The following is a 17515-nucleotide window of genomic DNA, read 5'->3' on the forward strand; positions in this document are numbered from 1 at the left end:
GTCCGTGTCCCATTCCGGGCTCAGTGTCCCTTTCCTGGTCCGTGTCCCATTCTGGGCACAGTGTCCCTTTCCTGGTCCGTGTCCCATTCCGGGCACAGTGTCCCTTTCCTGGTCCGTGTCCCATTCCGGGCTCAGTGTCCCTTTCCTGGTCCGTGTCCCATTCCGGGCTCAGTGTCCCTTTCCTGGTCCGTGTCCCATTCCGGGCTCAGTGTCCCGTCCCCCGCCCAGGGGCGGAGCGCAGCGGGCAGAGGTGGCCGCGTTTCCCCGCCCCGCCCGGCAGGTGCGGCGCAGGTGCGGCGCGGGCGGTCGGCAGGTGCGGGCGCGCTCGGCTCCGTTCCCGTTCCCGTTCCGTGCCCGTTCCGTGCCCGTTCCCGTTCCGTTCCCGTTCCTGTGCCCGTGCCCGTGCCCGGCCATGGCGTACCGGGAGCTGGTGCGGCGCTGGCACGAGGCCGTGCGGGCGGCGGACCGCGGGCACTGGGACGCTGCCCTGGACACGTTCGGCGGCATCGCGGAGCCTCCGGCCAGGATCTGCTTCAACGTGGGCTGCGTGCAGCTGCTGGCCGGGCGGCCCGAGGCGGCCCTGCGGGTGAGCGGGCCGGGGCAGCGCGGGGACACCGGCCGGGGCGCCTCGGCTGCCCCGAGTCCGGCTCGGAGGGAACCGGGCTGAAACTACATCTGGAATGCGGCGCCTCGTGTCCTGCGTGTCCAGCGGGAATGCGGGCGGGGATGTTGAAGGGTGAAGGAAAAGGTTCAGCAGAGGGAATCATAGAAAAGTGAAAAAGGTTGAAGTTAAAAAGGCGGGTGTGGCCGTCGAGGACAGGGTTCAGTGGTGAACAGCTGGACTCCATCTTTGAGGCCTTTTCCAACCTTAATGTTTCTGTGATTCCATGGTTCTCTAAATGTTATGAAAATCCAGATCCGTGGGCAGAATAATTTTGAATAACGACACAGAGTACTTAGATACTGGAAACCGCAATGTACCTTAAGTTTTGTTAAAGCTAAATCAGTTAAAATCCTGTTCTTTAGGTGAACTTAGCTCATTATCATGTGAAAACCACACCTCTAAAGCTCAGCCTGCCTGATTCCAAGAGAAGACCTCAACCCACTGGACATGCACAATAAATTTAAAATGTATTGTAGCTTTAAATCAAAGCAGGAAAAAGATTGTCCAATAGCTGTTCTGTAGGCGTGGGTTAGACATGAGATGGGTGTATTTTGAAAGTACAAATATGTTGCTTGGGAGTTGGTGACTGCCAGAACAAAGCTGCTGTGCAGGATAAACACTGCCCTTAGGAAGGGAGAGGAGGTGCCCTGAGGAAAAGCCTCTTTGTGACAGCACCTGGTGTGTCTGCACATCCATCCATCATCCATCCATCCACACATGCATGCATCCATCCATCCATCCATCATCCATCCATTCCAGGGAGGAGATGCAGATAAACCTTTCCTCAAACAGTGTAATGAGAGCTAAGGCTGTGCTGGGGGCTGGGGCAGTGCCGTGGAGCCCTGGGCAGGGCAGTGGCTGTTTGGGACACAGTGAGCACATGGCAGTGGCACCATGGGGATGAGGGAGAAAGCTCAGGAGAGACTTCTGAGCCCCAGTCAAGGGGCAGTGACTGGGAAGAAGCTGAGCTCTACTTCCGTGTGGATCAGTGGTTGGTTGTTGGTATTTCAGCTACAGCCCAGGTGTCCAGCAGGTGTGTGGGGTCACTGGGACTCACCTTCCCCTGCAGTGCTGTCCCTGTGCAGGCAGGGCGGGGAGGGCTGGGCTTTCAGCACTTGTTATCCCCACGAGGTGTCTGCAGTGGCAAGGGAAGGAGCACACCCCTGCTGCCTCAGGAGGACTCCTGGCTCTCCCAGCACGCTGAACCACGAGCTGCTACCACAGCCTGTTTTTAGCTGGGGCACTGAAGCAGAAGTATTGACTTAGAGGCCATTGTGAGAAGCCCTGCAGCTTCCACGCTCTCACCCTTTCATCACTTCAGTCTTCCCCAGCCTGACCTGTCCTACTGCTCCCACTGCCCAACTCTGCTTCAGGCTACAGTTTTCCCATTTTGAGAAGCCAGGTGGCCAATGCAGCTCATTTATGTCCAGTCCATTGTAGCAAGGAGGGGTAAAAGCCTGAAGCTCAGCTGACACAGAGCTGACTGGGACAATGACTGGGAGCTGTGTCCAGCCCTGGGAGCTGGGCAGGAGCCCAGGGGTTGCCTCTGTGAGGGCAGCTGGGACGTGGCTGGCTGGGTGTGTGTGCCCAGGCACTGACAGGACAGATCCCAGCTGGTCCCTGTGATGTGCCTGTGTCTTTCTCCTCAGGCATTTGATAAAACCATTGAGAAGGACAAGTCCCTGGCTGTGGGCTACTTCCAGAGAGGGTTTGTCCACCTGCAGCTGGAAAAGTGAGTGAGGTGCACAGCCAGTGCAGTCTTTGGTTCTCTCCTTTCAGTCCTGCTTTATTCCTAAACCTAAATGATTCTTTGATTCCAAAAGTCACTTCTTCCAGCAACCTGATAGGGTTCACAGGGTCTGCTTTAGCCTTGGAAACCTTGTCACAAGTCAGCAAGTCTTATCTCTGCTAAGAGCTGCAAACCTCTGGGACCCCAGGGATGGCTGACACACAACATTGCTGTCCCCTATACACAGAAACTCCTGGATGCAAGGCTGCCACAATGTTACGTTGCCATTCAGATTTTCTCTGTCAATTTAAAAAATATAATTGTGCTGCTTGGTGTGTCTTCACAAGACACACATGAGTCTGGCCTTCCTAAAAATGCAGCCTGCACACTCTCCTGTCAGCAGACTTTAGGGGTCTGATCTCAGTCTCACTGATAATATATTGAGGTTGCTCCAGAAGTGTCATGGGATTGATTACTCATTCTTGCTATCGTTAAATCACAGGGACATCCTCCTCAGGAAGCTGGATGAAGTATTTTACAGATCTTGTCTTACCTTTGAGCTCAGTTATTTTCTTTCCCCTTGTTTTCCCCATATTTCCCAGACTTTAATCTATACAAAATACCTCTCTTTATTTCTGGAAGGCAGTTAAAGTGAGATGTTCTGGCTTCTCCAGTAGAGGGGCTGTCCCTGGGGCTGGTGGAACCCCAGGCAGGGCTCTCTAGAGCTGCTCCACCAGCAGCAGAAGCAAATGTGCCCCAAGCACAGCCACTACAGGGGCAGCAGAGCTGGCAGCTGCCTCCTGCCCAAAGAGCAGATGGCCTCCAGCCCCCAGGGCTCTTTCCTTCATCAGAAGCTGCTCCCACCCACCAATACCCACCTGGGCACCTTCTCTTGGTCAGGTGCCCACTGCACAGCCCTTCCTGGGCCCTTCCTTTCACCACCTGCTGCCTCAGTGGGCACCTGCTTGGATTTCAGTTGCATAGCTGGGTAAATTCAGACTAATACCCTCCTTATTCACAGAGGTTCTCTATATGTTGAGGTTCTAAATTTTGAGTTTCTCTATTTTGATGCTCTGGCCATGTGTGTGCCCTCTCTGGTCCCCATCAGTCAGGTTCCTAGCCCTTGGTCCTCCTGGGACAGGCAGGAAGCTCCCAGCAGTGGGTGACTTTGGTTCTTTGTAACACATCTCTGGTGCAGCTCTCCTTGCACAGCTTGCAGAGCAGAACACATGTTATTTGCTAGTATGATTTTTAAGCTTTTTAAACAGTCTCCAGCCATTTTAGGCTCAGTTTCTTGTGTCACCTCTGCATTGCAGGTATGAAGAAGCTCTCTCTGACTATCACATGGCCTTCAGTCACCTAAGAGAAAATCCCTTCATTGATTACAAGCAGCTAGGGCTGAGGCACATCCTCTATGCCTGGGAGGTAAGAGACAGCTGGCTCAGCAATCCTTCCCCACTGTTGGAGGTGGCAGTAGCAGGCATTAGTGACCCCAAGACCTTTTCAAGAAAGTAGATTAGAACTGTAAAAATATTCTGCTTGCACTTTTTTAAAAGTAACTTAATCATAAAAGTTGTAAACCAACATCATCTCTGTAAAGTTTAGCAAATGATGCTGTTTGAAAAGTAAAATTGTTCAGAGCAGGTGCACAGGAATTTCTACATTGAGGGGGTTTTATTTTCTCTATATGTGATGAAGTGGTGTCTGCCCCATTTCTGGAAATGTCCAAGGCCAGGTTGGACGGGGCTTGGAGCAACCTGGTCTGTAGAAGATGTCCCTGCCCATGGCAAGGGTGGAAGTGGGAGCTTTGAGGTCCTTCCCAACCCAGACCAGTCTGGGATTCTGTGTAATATTTACACTTGGATATAAATACAACTGTAGTATTTACAAGTTTAGTGAACTCCTCAGCTCTCAGAGCTGAAAGAGGTTGAAACATTGACAGATGAGAACAACGCTGATGCATAATGTAGGCTCTAGGAATGTCAGGTGCATGAAAGCCTCTTTCCAACTGCAGCAACGGATCTTAATATTCCCTCTGTGCCTGAACTACACCCCGTGCTCAGGCTGTGTTTGTAATGCTTCACCGTGCACCTCTTACTGTTACACAGAGCCAACCTGCTCTGTTCAAGGAAGCTCAAAGGCTGAACTGATTGTAAATGTTCGTAATATTTGGACATATGTAAGGGATTCCTAGAAACTGTCCTTTACTGGAAGGGTTCATTTTGTTTTCTCTGAGTCCACACAGATTGAAAAGCAGATAATGGAAAGAGGATTTAACTCCTTACTTCCGTGAGAGTGAGGAGTCATTGTGTAACTCCAGCCAAGCATCTTGGCTATTTCGTGCACCTTATACCTGGCTGGAGGAAACTATCCTTGGCATCCGTGGTATTTCCCAAACCTCCCTGGCTTTAACAGCTTCAGTGCCACGGTGCTGCCTTCTCTTGGAAATGAGCAGATCCCTGGGAAAGGGGCAGGGCTCAGGAGTGTCCCAAGGAGGCTGGGGCCCTTTCAGGTGTGGACACACGACCCCTTACTCCAGGCATCACCAGGACATGTGCTGGCACCGTGCTGGCCCTCCAGACTTGGGACCAGCATCCTGATCCAGTTGTATTTCATTCTTACCTGGAGCTCATTTTTCAAAATATGCGAACATCATCCTCCAGCAGAATTGTGCCATCAGCTTCCCCCATTCATGGCCTCTCACGTGCTGCAGCTGATCTCCTCGTGGGAGATACATGCCTGCTTTGAAAACCCAGAAACATTTGCCTCTTGCAAGGCTGTGACACTTCTGACTGAGTGAGAACTGCTGCCTTGCTTCCCAAGAGGATCTGTCCCCACAGCTCCTGTACGTGCTCAGGGTTGCCATTCCACACACTCCCAGAGTCTTCTACTGCCATGATTCAGGAGTAAAGGAGAAGCATCCTATGAACTCCAGCTTGTCCTGCTTCTCCTGAGCAGGGTGTGCAGCCTGGTAAACACCTCAATGCCCAGCTGATAACCCTATCACAGGAGATAAGGAGCTGTCTGGCAGTGCTCTGGCTGTGGCCCAGCTGGCCAGTGACAGGGAGAGATCTCCCACTCTCAATATAGACCACAGCTCCCCAGCACCCCATCTGCAACACTCCCACAGCCTGCTCTTCCCAAGAACAGACTGACATGTTGCTGAAGGGTGACAAGCTACAGCTGACAGTTTGTACATTCACAGCCCACTACAACATGAAATAGTTTCAGTTCAGATATTTTGCAGTGACAGGGAGTCAGGATTACAAAAATCATTACCTAGTTGCATGCAGATAAACACCCAATGAAAGCTTCCCGGCCTTTTAGATGCAGAAATGATCAGATTTAAACAGCATGGTACCAGAGTCTTCACCTGCTGTCCTCATGTTTCTCATCACCTTGACCAGCAGCTCCAGCACACCCAAGCTTTTATTTTTCCTTTCTGATTGTGAAATTTTCCCAGCTATGCTGCTCAGAGTGCTTCTCCTGTTGATGAATTCTTGGTGTTTTAGTGCCTGTTCCTGTTTCCTGGCTGAGCTCAGGAGGATGTGTTGGGTCCCCTGGTCCTGGCCCTTTGAGTCCCTTCCCTGTGCCCACTCCAGGTGCTGTACAGCACTGCAGCAGTGCAGTGCCACCTGCAGCAGTGGCAGGAGGCCAGAGTCACCCTGGAGAAGGCTGTTGTGTGGAGACCTGAAAGAAGAACAGCAATCCTGGAGCTGGCCCTGGAGAGGGTGCAGGTAATGCCATCTCTGTGGGTTCCTGGGTGTGTGCATCAGGCTACAGCTCAGGGATGTGTGCTAAACATTGTCACTTTGAGTGTTCCTGACACCTGCATGTTCCTGCCATCCACCCACCTGCTTGGCCACCTGCTAGCATGGTCTAAGCCATTTGCACATGATGCTCTGCCAAAGCAGGGCTTCAGGTGATTGAGGAACGCCATCACCCCAAGTGCTTCACTGCCCAGAAACACCATAGTGGAGAATTTTGGGATGACCTCTGAGGCTGGGAACGTGGCTTCCTGGTCCCTCCTGTCCAGGAGCTCTGTCCATTTGTACTTGTCCTGCAAAACCAGTTGCCTTGTGCAGTGTTTCAAGTGCAGAACCCCTACAAGTGCGGGTTTGGAGAGTCCCCTTTTCTTGGCACTGGCTGGCTTCTTTTGAGTCCCTTTGGCCTCAGGAACAATTGGTGGCAGCTCAGATATTAATGTTAATCACTTTTAGAGCTTAAGTAGGGTGTGAAAGTGTTTCTAGTTCTGCTTCTAAGTGAAAGTTTCCTGTTAGACTCCTTTATGATCTGAAAAAAAATTGCAGATCTCTGATTTAGTCTTCCTGAATGATTCATTAGTTTGCTATCTTCATACTTTATAAGAGATTCATACTTTGTTTTTAATCTGATCATCTCTTCTGGCATCACATTTGTGCTTCTCCAGGGTATTGTTTACATTTGCTATTATCACACTCAGTGGCTGAACAGAAAACATCTGAAGTTGAACAGAAAATCTCTGAAGTCAAACAGAAAAGCTGTTTGGAAGATTTGTTTGATAAGACTTCCTGCACTGCTTCCCCTCCCACCGGCCCCCTGGCAGCAGTGTCAGTCCTTGCCTCCACACTGGGGAGGGGCTGCTGAGCTCTCAGTTAGTTTGTGCTTTTGTGGAGCCTGAGCGGCCTTTGTCGAGTTCACAGCCAAAATTTTTGCCCCACTGTCTTCCTGGAGCTGCTCTTTCACACCTAAGGTGTATTTGCTTTTCAGGGCTCTGATGTTTCATTCAATGCAAATTGATGGCTTTTTCTTTACCTGCTCTCCCCACCCCAGGACCACCTGTTTTTAGAGCCCATGCTGGTTCCTCTTGGGGAACTTTTTAGACCACGAAAGAAGGAAGTTGAGCAGCTGGATTCAAAAGATTTCCTGGGTAAACCCAAGGTAACAGACACCTTGTAATTGTGACAAGGTAATTGTCACAATTAACAGCAGCAGAAAAAAATATTGCCTCTGCAGTGAGCAGTGTTGTGTTGGCAACCAGAGCAGGATGGACAGAGCTTGCAGCCAGTCCAGGCAGTCAGGACACAGAAGCCAAAATTTGTTAGAATTGCTACCCCTTCTACCAAAAAATGCACTTTGGCACTAAAATGCCTTCCCAGTCTGGGTCACTTTAAAGTCTGAAAGGGCCAAGCAGGTATTCTGGGAACCCGTGGTTGCCCTTTTGCTGACAGTGATGTTTTTAAGAGGGGCAGCATGCTGTTGCTCAGTCCTGCATTTCCAGGGGGACAGGTTGGCATCCAGAGGACAAATATTTTGTCGCATGCCTTAATACAAGGCAGCAGAAAATTTCTCTGACCTCTTCTGTGACCAGTGCAGTCAGAACAGAGAGCTCCAAAATGAATAAAGGAAAGGGAAAGTAATAAATTCACATACTTTTAAAGAAACCTTGTAAAGACTAAAAAACTGGGACACAAATGTTTGAAGCTGTCTTGGGAATCTAGCTCTGCCTCTCCCACTACATGCACAGTTCCATATTTTGCCTGACCTTGGGATACCAGAAGGAAATGGGTCTGAGCAGATAATCTTGGATGAAGTTTGGAGGTCTCTTTGTCCAGCCTAGATTCACTCATTATTTTGTTCTCCAACAGGTGATCTCATCCATTATTCCCAACGATGAATACATTGGCTTTGAGCCTCTCAGGCCTCAGGTGAGCAGGACAGGGCTGTGAAAGAAGGATGGAGCTGTCTTGGAGCTCCACAAAGGGGCTCAGATCCAAACAATCAGGGGAAGAGTGGATGCTTGGTAAAACTAGTGTAATACCAGCCTGGATCCATGGGGCTATTCAGAGCCAGGCTCACTCAGCACTGGCTGTAAGGGATTCAATGATGGGAATCTCCAGCCCTTAAAAAATGCATTTTTGGCTCTTCACCATGTCAAAACAGCTGTGCTTTGCTGTGCTGAGCCTGTCTCTGCTCATCACTTCCGTAAATGTGTCAATGTGAGCACAACTGCCTCCCACTGTGCTGGGAGTTCCTTGGAACCAGGTGAGAGGGAAGACATTGTCTTACTTCCTGATGAGATAAAGAGGGAGGAGAAGGAAGAGAAGGCACATCGTGGTAAGGTGTGGAGCAGTAGACTTTTTCTGGGTGATGTGGAATGACAAGTGGGGTCAAGAATAGAGACAGAATAGTACAGTCAGGAGGTAAGGTGGCACTGCTGCTGTGGGAGGCACCATTACAAATGGATCCTGTTGTTTCTCCCATAGAAACAAGGCTTTTATGAACCCAGCGCCGATGCTCTGTGGTGAGTCTTCAATCCCACCTTGGTCTTACCCTTCTCTCACTACTGTTCAGAAAGTCTTTTATTCTCTGGCTTCTTTGTGTGAAGACTCCGAGGGATCCACACCCACTTCTGACCAGGCGTGGAGTGAATGACAAATAAACAAAGGCTTCTGTGGCTGCAAAGGATGCTGCAGGTCTCTGGCATCTCTGCAAGAGCCTCTGGGCAGTTTGCAGGACTTGATTCAATGGTCTTGGGAGACAGGCATGGATCGTGGCGTGCCTGGGGAATGGATGCAGACAGAGGCTGTGGGACCTGCCCATGTCTGTGGCAGAGGATGCTCAGTTTTCCCACCTTAATTCCCAGGACAATTCCAAATACTCAATACCAGCCCTAGTGTCCTGTGCCAAAATCATGTTTAAACCCAAGAAAGTAATTTGTTTTGGCGATATTGCACCAGCAGTACTTCGGAGCTGTGTTGAATAATTGTTTTGATCTTGGCATTGTTTCTCAGTACAATGAAAACACAGCTGCATTTGGCAAATCGGTGCTTTCCAAGGCCCTCTTGTTCGCAGTTGGAGCGAAGAGGAGCAATGAAAATGCGGATTTCCCGGACCCACGCCTGACAGCCCGTGCGGCTGGGCCGGGGCGGTGTGCTGGCGCGGAGCCCTCGGCACCGCGGCCGGGCCGTCAGCGCTCTGCTCTCCCCGCAGGGACGCCGAGTCCGGCTACCACCGAGTGCTGTCCCGGTACCGGCCCGCGCAGCCGGGGCCGGAGGTGGCGGCCGGGAGCCTGGTGTTCGTGCTGGGCAGGGCGGCGGACGGCTGGGCCACGGCCATCCACGACGGGCAGGTGAGGGCAGGGCCCGGGGACAGGGCAGGGACACGGCCCCGGGGATAGGAACAGGGCCCTGGGGACAGGGACACGGCCCTGGGGACAGGACAGGGACACGGCCCTAGGGACAGGGACATGGCCCAGGGGACAGGGACACGGCCCTGGGGACAGGGACACGGCCCAGGGGACAGGGACACAGCCCTGGGGACAGGGACACAGCTCTGGGGACAGGGACATGGCCCAGGGGACAGGGACACGGCCCTGGGGACAGGGACACGGCCCAGGGGACAGGGACACAGCCCCGGGGACAGGGCAGGGACATGGCCCCGGGGACAGGGACACAGCCCCGGGGACAGGGACACGGCCCCGGGGACAGGGACACGGCCCCAGGGACAGGGACACGGCCCCGGGGACAGGGACACGGCCCCGGGGACAGAACAGGACACGGCCCCGGGGACAGGGACACGGCCCAGGGGACAGGGACACGGCCCAGGGGACAGGGCAGGGACATGGCCCTGGGGGTAGGAACAGGGCCCTGGGGACAGGACAGGGACACGGTCCAGGGGCTAAGGTGGGGACAGGGCTCGGCTCCAGCCCCCCTGAGCACCATCCTCAGGAGTTCCTTCCCACACCTCCCAGATTTCCTCACACCGGGCTCCCACTGGCCTCTGCCATTCGCCTCTCTATATCCAGGATGGCTTCTGGGCTTTCCACCATAGGAGATCCTACTGTGGAGTTGTAGGAGAGCAGACCTCACCAACGACCACCATTTAGAGCAGGATTTATGCCCTGAGAGATTTGATGGAGCTGAGGAGATGGGTTGGTCCTTACCTGGTCTGTAGTGCCTCTGTTCAGTGAACTTTGGGTGATGCTTCACCTCTCTCAGCCCTAAATTATTGGGCTAGCCCAGAGATACGAGGCTTTGAGGGGAGGAACATCAGGAGATGGGCAAAGATTCAAAAGAGGCTCTAACTCTGATGTGGGTGTTCAGCTTCTTTATTCCATGAGATCAGGAAGGAGGGGACACTCTTATCTGATCAGAGTCACAGGGGTCCCTGGTAAATGGGGAAAAGCATAGCCTGAGTGCACTGTAACATTTGGGAAGGTTTGAGGAGGGTTTCAGCTGTACAGGCAGGATTTATGAAGGGCTGTAGAGAAGTCCTAAGGACTTAGAGCCCAGCAAATCTGACATCTTCCTGCCAGCCAGGGAGCTATAGGGTAAACAGATGGAATAGAAACAGATAAACACAGCATGGAAAATCTTTTGTTGGCAGAAACCATTTCTCACCTGTCTAGTTCACTTTTTGAAAGAGCTGTTGTATACCTGCATTAGGTTCAGTGAATATATTACCTGCCTGTCTTTCAAAAAAGTCACAACTTCATAAGACCACTATAAACCAGTGAGGTGTTTGAGCAATTGAGGCAGTGCTCTGAAGACTGGTAAAAATACAGAATTAAAAGTTGGGTGTAAATGAACAGGTTTTTCTTCCTTTCATTTTTAAAAAGAAAGGGTGTTCCCACAGCAAATCCTCCGTGCCGTAAGTATTTAGCATATTCCTAAGTGATCTAGGAATAGGGGGAGAGCCTGAAGCATCTGGAGCTAACAGGAACAGTTACACAGGTATTTGGATGTGCTGGTTGACTGCTCAGTGAAGTGCCAGGTGAAATTCAATGTAGAAAAAATGAAAATAGACACTCAACAGAAAAATAAAAGCATTGTAAGCAAAAAATTGCAATGCTCAGTTGAAATGAGCAGCAGTGATTGTCAGAAGACACAGAAATGCTGTTGGACTGGTATCCCTGGGCATCCTTGCTGCTCTCTGCCTGAGTATCTGTCTTGGGAACAGGGGGTTTGGTGGGTGTTTGGTCTGTTCCACTGCAGCCACCCCAGCAGCAGCTCTGCTCCCAGCTGGAAAAGCTGCAGAAGGATCGTTGGATCTTGTTCAGCAGTTTGTGAGCACTAGGCACTTGGGTGGCTGGGGGTGACCCCACCCCTCAGGTAGATTCGTGTGGCCGTAGGGTGACAGGCAGTGCTGGGGCTGGGCTGGGGTCTCTGGGCTCCTCTCTCACCCTGCTCTGCTCCGTGTTCCTCTGCAGAAGCTGAACATCCCGAGCTCTCTCCTGGAGCCTGCCTCAAGGATGGACAAATGGGTGAGCTGGCAATCTTGCAAACAGGGGGAGGGAGGGATGAAGAAATACATTTGGGACATTTATCTGTAAGATTATCACAGGATAGGACAACTGCATAAGAGAAACATAGAGTATGAAACACTGAGACTATTGGCTGAAGACCAAGTGCTCTTGAATGGGAACAAGAGAAGAGTTAGGAGTAGGAAAAATCCCTTTTTATTTGGGAGAACATAATCTCTTGTCTCCACCACAGGCATAGCCACACATGATCCCAGTCATTTTCCATCTGAGCCCAGTGTGGAAGGGTGCAGCTCAGCCCACTGTTTCCTACGAGGGCATTTTCAAGCACATGGTTGTTCTGATGTTGCTATGATTTTTTTTTTTGTCATTTTCCCCCCTCCAAATGAATCATGGTACACACTTGGGCGTTTGCTCCATGGATATATCACTGTGAAGCAGCCCAAGTGGGGAGAGCCCTCAGCACAGTGTGAGCAGCCTCCTTCTGTTCCAGCATCAACCCAGCAGGGAGCAGGGTGCAAGGGAAGTGTCCCCAAACCTCTGCCCTCAAGAGCCTGATTGCTCCACTTCATCCAACCATTCAATGAGCAGCTCTCCCTGGGGTGCTCCCTGGGGTTACACCCACAAGTCTGTAGCTGGCTGCAGCCTGTCACTCACCAGCCTTGTCCAGGCTCCCATTTTCTGCCCTCTCCTTTCTGATGCTGTTCTGTTGCAGAAGATCAGCACTGGGATTCCCCTTCCTCCTGCCCAGGTGCCTCCCAGCCGCCTGCCCCTGAAGCAGAAACCAGGTAATCCCTGGGCCCTCAGTGGCTGAAGCTGTGCCCAATCCCTGCTCTTTAGGGGGCCTAAGGAGGTGGTGGCTCCACTGCAGCCTCTGCTGACTGCAGGGCTGTTCCCCTGCCTTTGTGCTGTTCTGCAGCTCCTCCTGGGGAAGAAAATGCCTCCGTCAATGATGCCAGTGCCTACATGGAGTCCAAGGTGAGGTGTTCCACAGACTGAAGCTGGTACAGCCTCAGGGGACCAGGGCTGGGAAGAGTGCAAGATTCTTGCCCAGAATTCCTGAGCTGCTCCCAAATTACTGGGAAAATCTTCCTTCCTCTGACCATTTTTCCATTCTAAAGAGAGGCTCCCATGTGGTCCTTCTTCCCAGTTTGACCATTTCTGAGACAGTTTCTGAGACAGCCCAAGGTTGACCTTTTGCCACCCTCTGAGGCACTAAGAGCACCAAACGCATGAGAGTTCTTGTGCACATGCTTTACAGCCCACTTTGCAAGAGGCAGTTGTCTTTGAACACCCTGCTGTCCCTTCCTTCCTCTTCCTGTGTCCCATTTTCTGTCTCTACCAGTCTGGATAGCACAATTTATTCAAATTTGCCCTGTTGGGTAATGTCCTCTGAGGTACTTCCATGCCATTGCCAGTCTTTGCATGTGGTGGTCCTGGAATGATTCCTGTGACCCTCTGGTGAGACAACACATCTGTCCCTCAGCTGCAGGTCACTTCTGCCACACCTGTTTTTACGGATTTTGGGGTAATTTTTACAGGTGTAGTTCAGCCAGAAGGCAACACTATAGAGGAATGTGGCGGCTCCTCTCCAGCTTGCTGGAGGAACTGGGGCCCTTCTCATACAGTTTTGGGTTTAGGAGGTACCTGGAGGAACATTTGATCCCAGGCTTTGAATCCAGAGTTCCCTCTTTGAAATTCAGGTCTGCATTTTGATGATGTTCTACTGCTACATGGCAGCACAGAGATGAGGGATTGTGTCTGTGTCACCTCTCTTGGTATGAGAGCAGATATTGTTAGTTGGGTTTATTAGTCAGTCATGGTTCTTCTTAGTCCATTGTTATAAATGAGGTCCCTATATGTCAAATATAATAAAGCACAAGATTTAAAATTTAGCAGCAATTTTAATTGAGGTATAAAATATTCATACAATCAAATATAATTCACTAGTTACAAAATGAAATTTGGTAGTGGTTCAGATAAAGCATAAGCAAAACCGACCAGGGTATGGGGAGGGCTTCCCACCCTGCCTCATGTACAAAAGACAAAAGAATCCAAGCACAACTTTTATACTGTATGCTAATACATATTCATCAATAGTTCCTGTAAATCTCCTCCCATTTTAGATTCTGGAAATCTTCGTCACTCTACTGCACAGCACATGCGCCTCTTGTTGCTAAGGGGCTTGGCTCTCTGGTGGTCTTTTCAGAGGAAGGCTCGCCGTCTTCCTCTCTGTCCTCTGAATGACCTGGCAGGTTGCACATGCACATTGAGCTTGGTGTTATATAAGTAAACATTATGTTCCAATTGAGCCTTATTATTTCCTACATAACCCCACTATTTTAGGTTCCCTATCTGGAATTGAGCCAACTTGATTCATCTCAAGGCCGTTCCTGCCTAGGGAGTTATCTGGGCTTTCATTCGTTTTCATGCCAATTCTGCTCTAGGAGTTTCCCAACTTTTCCTCTCAAGGCGATTTCTGTCTTAAAATATCTCAATGCTCCATCCTGTATCCTATTTTCTTATGAACATCTGTTTTGTGATACGATTTACATATCACTTTCCTCTATTACTTTTTAACAAATATTTTCTAAAATATCGATATAGTTACAATTATTAGCATGAATCATATTAATTTATCACATCCATGAACTTCACAGTCAGTGTGGATTCTTCCCCCAGAGGTGCTGGCACTGCCCAGGCTGCCCAGGGAATGGGCACGGCCCCGAGGCTGCCAGAGCTCCAGGAGCCTTTGGCCAGCGCTGCCAGGGATGCCCAGGGTGGGATTTTGGGGGTCTGGGCAGGGCCAGGGGCTGCACTGGGTGATCCCTGTGGGTCCCTTCCAGCTGAGGATATTCTGATTCTGCACTCTGACCGAGCCTGTCTCCCCACAGGTCCCCCCGAGGTGCAGGGCGGCCTCGGCGGGCGCACACAGGCCGGCCGTGCTGCGGCTGCGCTGCGAGTGCTCGCTGGTGCTGCGGGCAGGCGAGGCCCCGGCCCTGGCGGCCCTGCGGGCCCTGATGCGGGACAGGCTGGCTCAGCAGGCACAGCGGGGCACACTCAGGTACGGGGCTGTGGCATGGGATGGGCCAGCAGCCATTCCCCTCAGGACACGGGCATCCAGCTGCCTCTGGGCTCTTGGGAGTGTTTACCTGGGGCCAGAACCAGCAAAGATCTAAGCGCACAGTCTGCCTAGAGGGCAAACCTCACCGTGGGCTTTGGGTGGGACAACAGCGTGATCCCTGAGGGGAAGCACATGCTGTTCCTCTTGTAATCCCCTCCCAGTACATAAAGGGCTCAGGGAGGGCTGTAGAGGGACTTATAACAAAGGCGCGGAGTGACAGGACAAGGGGGAATAGCTGTGAACTGACAGAGGGCAGAGTTGGATGGGATATTGGGAAGAAATTCTTTAATATAAGAGTGGTGGGGCCCTGGCATAGGTTGCCCACAGAGATTGTGGATTCCTCATCCCTGGAACTGTTCAAGGCCAGATTGAATGGAGCTTGGAGCAACCTGGTGTAGTGAAAGATTGTCTGCCCATGGCAGAGGGCTGAAACTGAATTATCTTTACGGCCCTTCCAAGCAAAACCATTATGTGAATCTGTGATTCTATGGGCCTGGGAAGCCTAAAAGATCTTTCCTAGGAAACTGTACCACAGTCAAGAAAAAGGGAGAAAATAAGAAAAAAACTTTTTGTAGATGCAGGTGCCACAGGTTGGATTTTGTCCCATTCAGCTCAGCCTTTGCAGTAACAAGGATCAATGCAGAGCAAGCTGAGACTCAGGCAGTAGATCCTGGGGTGAGGTCTTCCTGATTGTGTCACTCCTTGAGACACACAATGGCATCAGGAAAGTTTAGGATTTTTCCCTCAAGTTCGTGTGGGAGGAGGTGACAGTGTCACTCCCCACAGTGCCATTTCTGCCTGCTGAGCATGTGGGGTGGCCCCATGTCACTGTGCAAGGGGACAAGCTCAGAACTGGCCTGCAAAGGGGACTGTGAAGACTGAGGGTGGCAGAGGGCTGGGCTTGTCTCCAAGTTTGGCTTTAAATGAGATGATTTGCTCAGCATTAATGAACCCTTGCAGCTACAGGCTCCTGGATGGCACAGAGATGGGGACAGTGTTGGGACAAGAGGACCTGGGGAAGGTATGGCAGCAGCTGACCGATGGCAGGCTGACACTCTGTTGCCAGGTACCTGGGCCGGGACAAAGTCTCTGCTGGGCTGAGCTCCAGTCTCTGCTTTGCTTTGTGACCTCCATGCTGGCTTTTTCCTGCAGGACTCTGACTCCCACTTAGGCAGACCTGTTCTCTACCAGATGCTGGCTCAGCACTCTTACCTGGCACAGGGACCAGGGGACCTGGAGTTCAGCAAGGGAGATGTGCTGGATATCCTCTCTGAAGGTAGCTCTCCAGTCCTGCTGCTGGGCCAGGCTTTTGGAGTCTGCTGTGGGGAGGCACTGGGGAAAACCTCTCCAGGACTGTCTCAGGTTCATACTCTCAGGAGATACATGCTTGCACTGGGTTTTTTCCAGAGTTAAATTCCAGCCATGAAAACTCTCACTAACCCCACTCATATGGGCCAGGACTCATCCCTGCTCCTTTATGTTTTCCAGTGAACGAGGACTGGCTGGAAGGATGCTGCAATGGCAAGACTGGCATCTTCCCCAAATGCTTTGCCACCCAGACCAGCTGTGATGTTGCCTTCCTATAGCAAACAGGAGCCTTTTCCTGCCTGACTGCACCCCCAGAGGTGGGAGACACTTGTCCCAGTTCATTTGGGCCCGAGCCAGCACAGCCAGGAGCTCTGCTGTACCTGGACAGGGGATATCTCCCACTCAGATCCATGGGGTCAGTTCCAGCAGTGATGGCATTTCCCACAGCCTGTTCCCTAACCTGGCATTTTTACCTCGTGCTTACACTGCCAAAGATGTGTCTGTGAAGAGCTGAGAGCAAGGGGTTTGGCTGTGGGAATTGTCCATGTGGCAACTCAGGCTGCTGGGTAGGAAAATGTTCCCCTGGGTGGGAAGAGGTTCCCCTGGGTGGAAGTCTTCATCCCCTCTCCCTTGTTGCTCATGTTGAGGCTGGGAAGGCTGAGCCTCACTCGCCAAGCCAAGGGTGGCTGTCTGGGAGCAGGGGACAGAGCTCCGTTCCCCAGGCTCTTGGGTCACATAACCTTATCTCCACCAGCCAGAGATGCTGCTCTTTCAAAAGGCTTTTGGAACCAGTTTGCAGTGAGATTAATGGGATAACACCATGAGTTAGGACCACTGTCTTCCATAGCAAATAGTTGTGGACCTGAACATTCTTTTCCAGGTGCCTTGGGCACTTTTCTTAAGCTCTAAGGCCAAGGTGGGATCTTGGAGCACAGAGAAGAGGCAGTTGTAGAAATCCCCACTGCTCAGAGCAGCTCTAAGCTGTTGGGAGAGCCCTGGAGGCCCTGGGGAAAGGGCTGACTGGGAAGTGCAGTGCTGGGCTGGTGTTGCAAAGGCTGAAAGCCCTGTCCCATTCCTGCAACTGGGCTGGGCTGATCTAAATAAAACACTCAAGTGCCTGGCTGGAACCTGTTCTGGATTTGATGTCTTGACAAAACTTGGCTATGTAACTTGAATATAAAATAAACCCTGAGCCAGAGTTGGCAACTCTTAAATAAACTTTCACTTGTGTTTTTCTGCTGAGATATGCCAGTAAGTATTTTTAACAACAGCTGACAGTGTCTTTGAGAAGAGATTCTGTCACGTACTACAAAAATATTGCACATCTTGCACAGGGCAGGATACAGATGATGCCATCCCTCTGCTCAGAGTTAGGTGGCTACCACTACTCTCAATTGCCAGTTGCCTCCCAGGACTGTTGGAAGAGTAGTCCAGCAGGAGGCTGAGCGG

The 17515-nt window shown here is 51.4% G+C and overlaps 1 protein-coding gene across 4 annotated transcripts; it reads left to right on the forward strand.

Moving 5' to 3' along the window:
- The first annotated feature begins 25 nt into the window (after positions 1–25).
- NOXA1 (NADPH oxidase activator 1) lies at positions 26–17384 on the forward strand. Of its 4 annotated transcripts, none has more exons than XM_085593684.1 (15): positions 35–586; positions 2314–2396; positions 3710–3818; positions 5996–6130; positions 7206–7313; positions 8021–8080; positions 8639–8676; positions 9366–9504; positions 11584–11637; positions 12353–12422; positions 12554–12612; positions 14529–14698; positions 15719–15824; positions 15911–16034; positions 16247–17384. In XM_085593684.1, exons 1-15 carry the CDS (start codon positions 413–415, stop codon positions 16342–16344), a joined length of 1527 nt encoding a protein of 508 aa, XP_085449810.1. In that variant the 5' UTR covers positions 35–412; the 3' UTR covers positions 16345–17384. The 4 variants fall into 4 exon arrangements, with proteins under 4 accessions (XP_085449809.1, XP_085449808.1, XP_085449810.1 ...); XM_077787866.2 differs by having other exon boundaries at positions 37–586; positions 12350–12422; XM_085593683.1 differs by having other exon boundaries at positions 26–586; positions 15911–17384.
- The last annotated feature ends 131 nt before the right edge of the window (positions 17385–17515 follow it).

This window comes from Lonchura striata, chromosome 17 (assembly GCF_050655825.1).
Source record: "Lonchura striata isolate lonStrDom1 chromosome 17, ASM5065582v1, whole genome shotgun sequence".
Classification (NCBI taxonomy): domain Eukaryota; kingdom Metazoa; phylum Chordata; class Aves; order Passeriformes; family Estrildidae; genus Lonchura; species Lonchura striata.

What these genes read in the sequence shown, in the direction of transcription:
- NOXA1 (XM_085593682.1), top strand. Translation starts at nt 413, where the DNA reads ATGGCGTACCGGGAGCTGGTGCGGCGCTGGCACGAGGCCGTGCGGGCG. An exon ending in GTCCACCTGCAGCTGGAAAA is followed by an intron (nt 2,397 to 3,709) that starts GTGAGTGAGGTG and finishes TCTGCATTGCAG; the next exon opens with GTATGAAGAAGCTCTCTCTG. An exon ending in GGCTGACACTCTGTTGCCAG is followed by an intron (nt 15,825 to 15,910) that starts GTACCTGGGCCG and finishes TTTTTCCTGCAG; the next exon opens with GACTCTGACTCCCACTTAGG.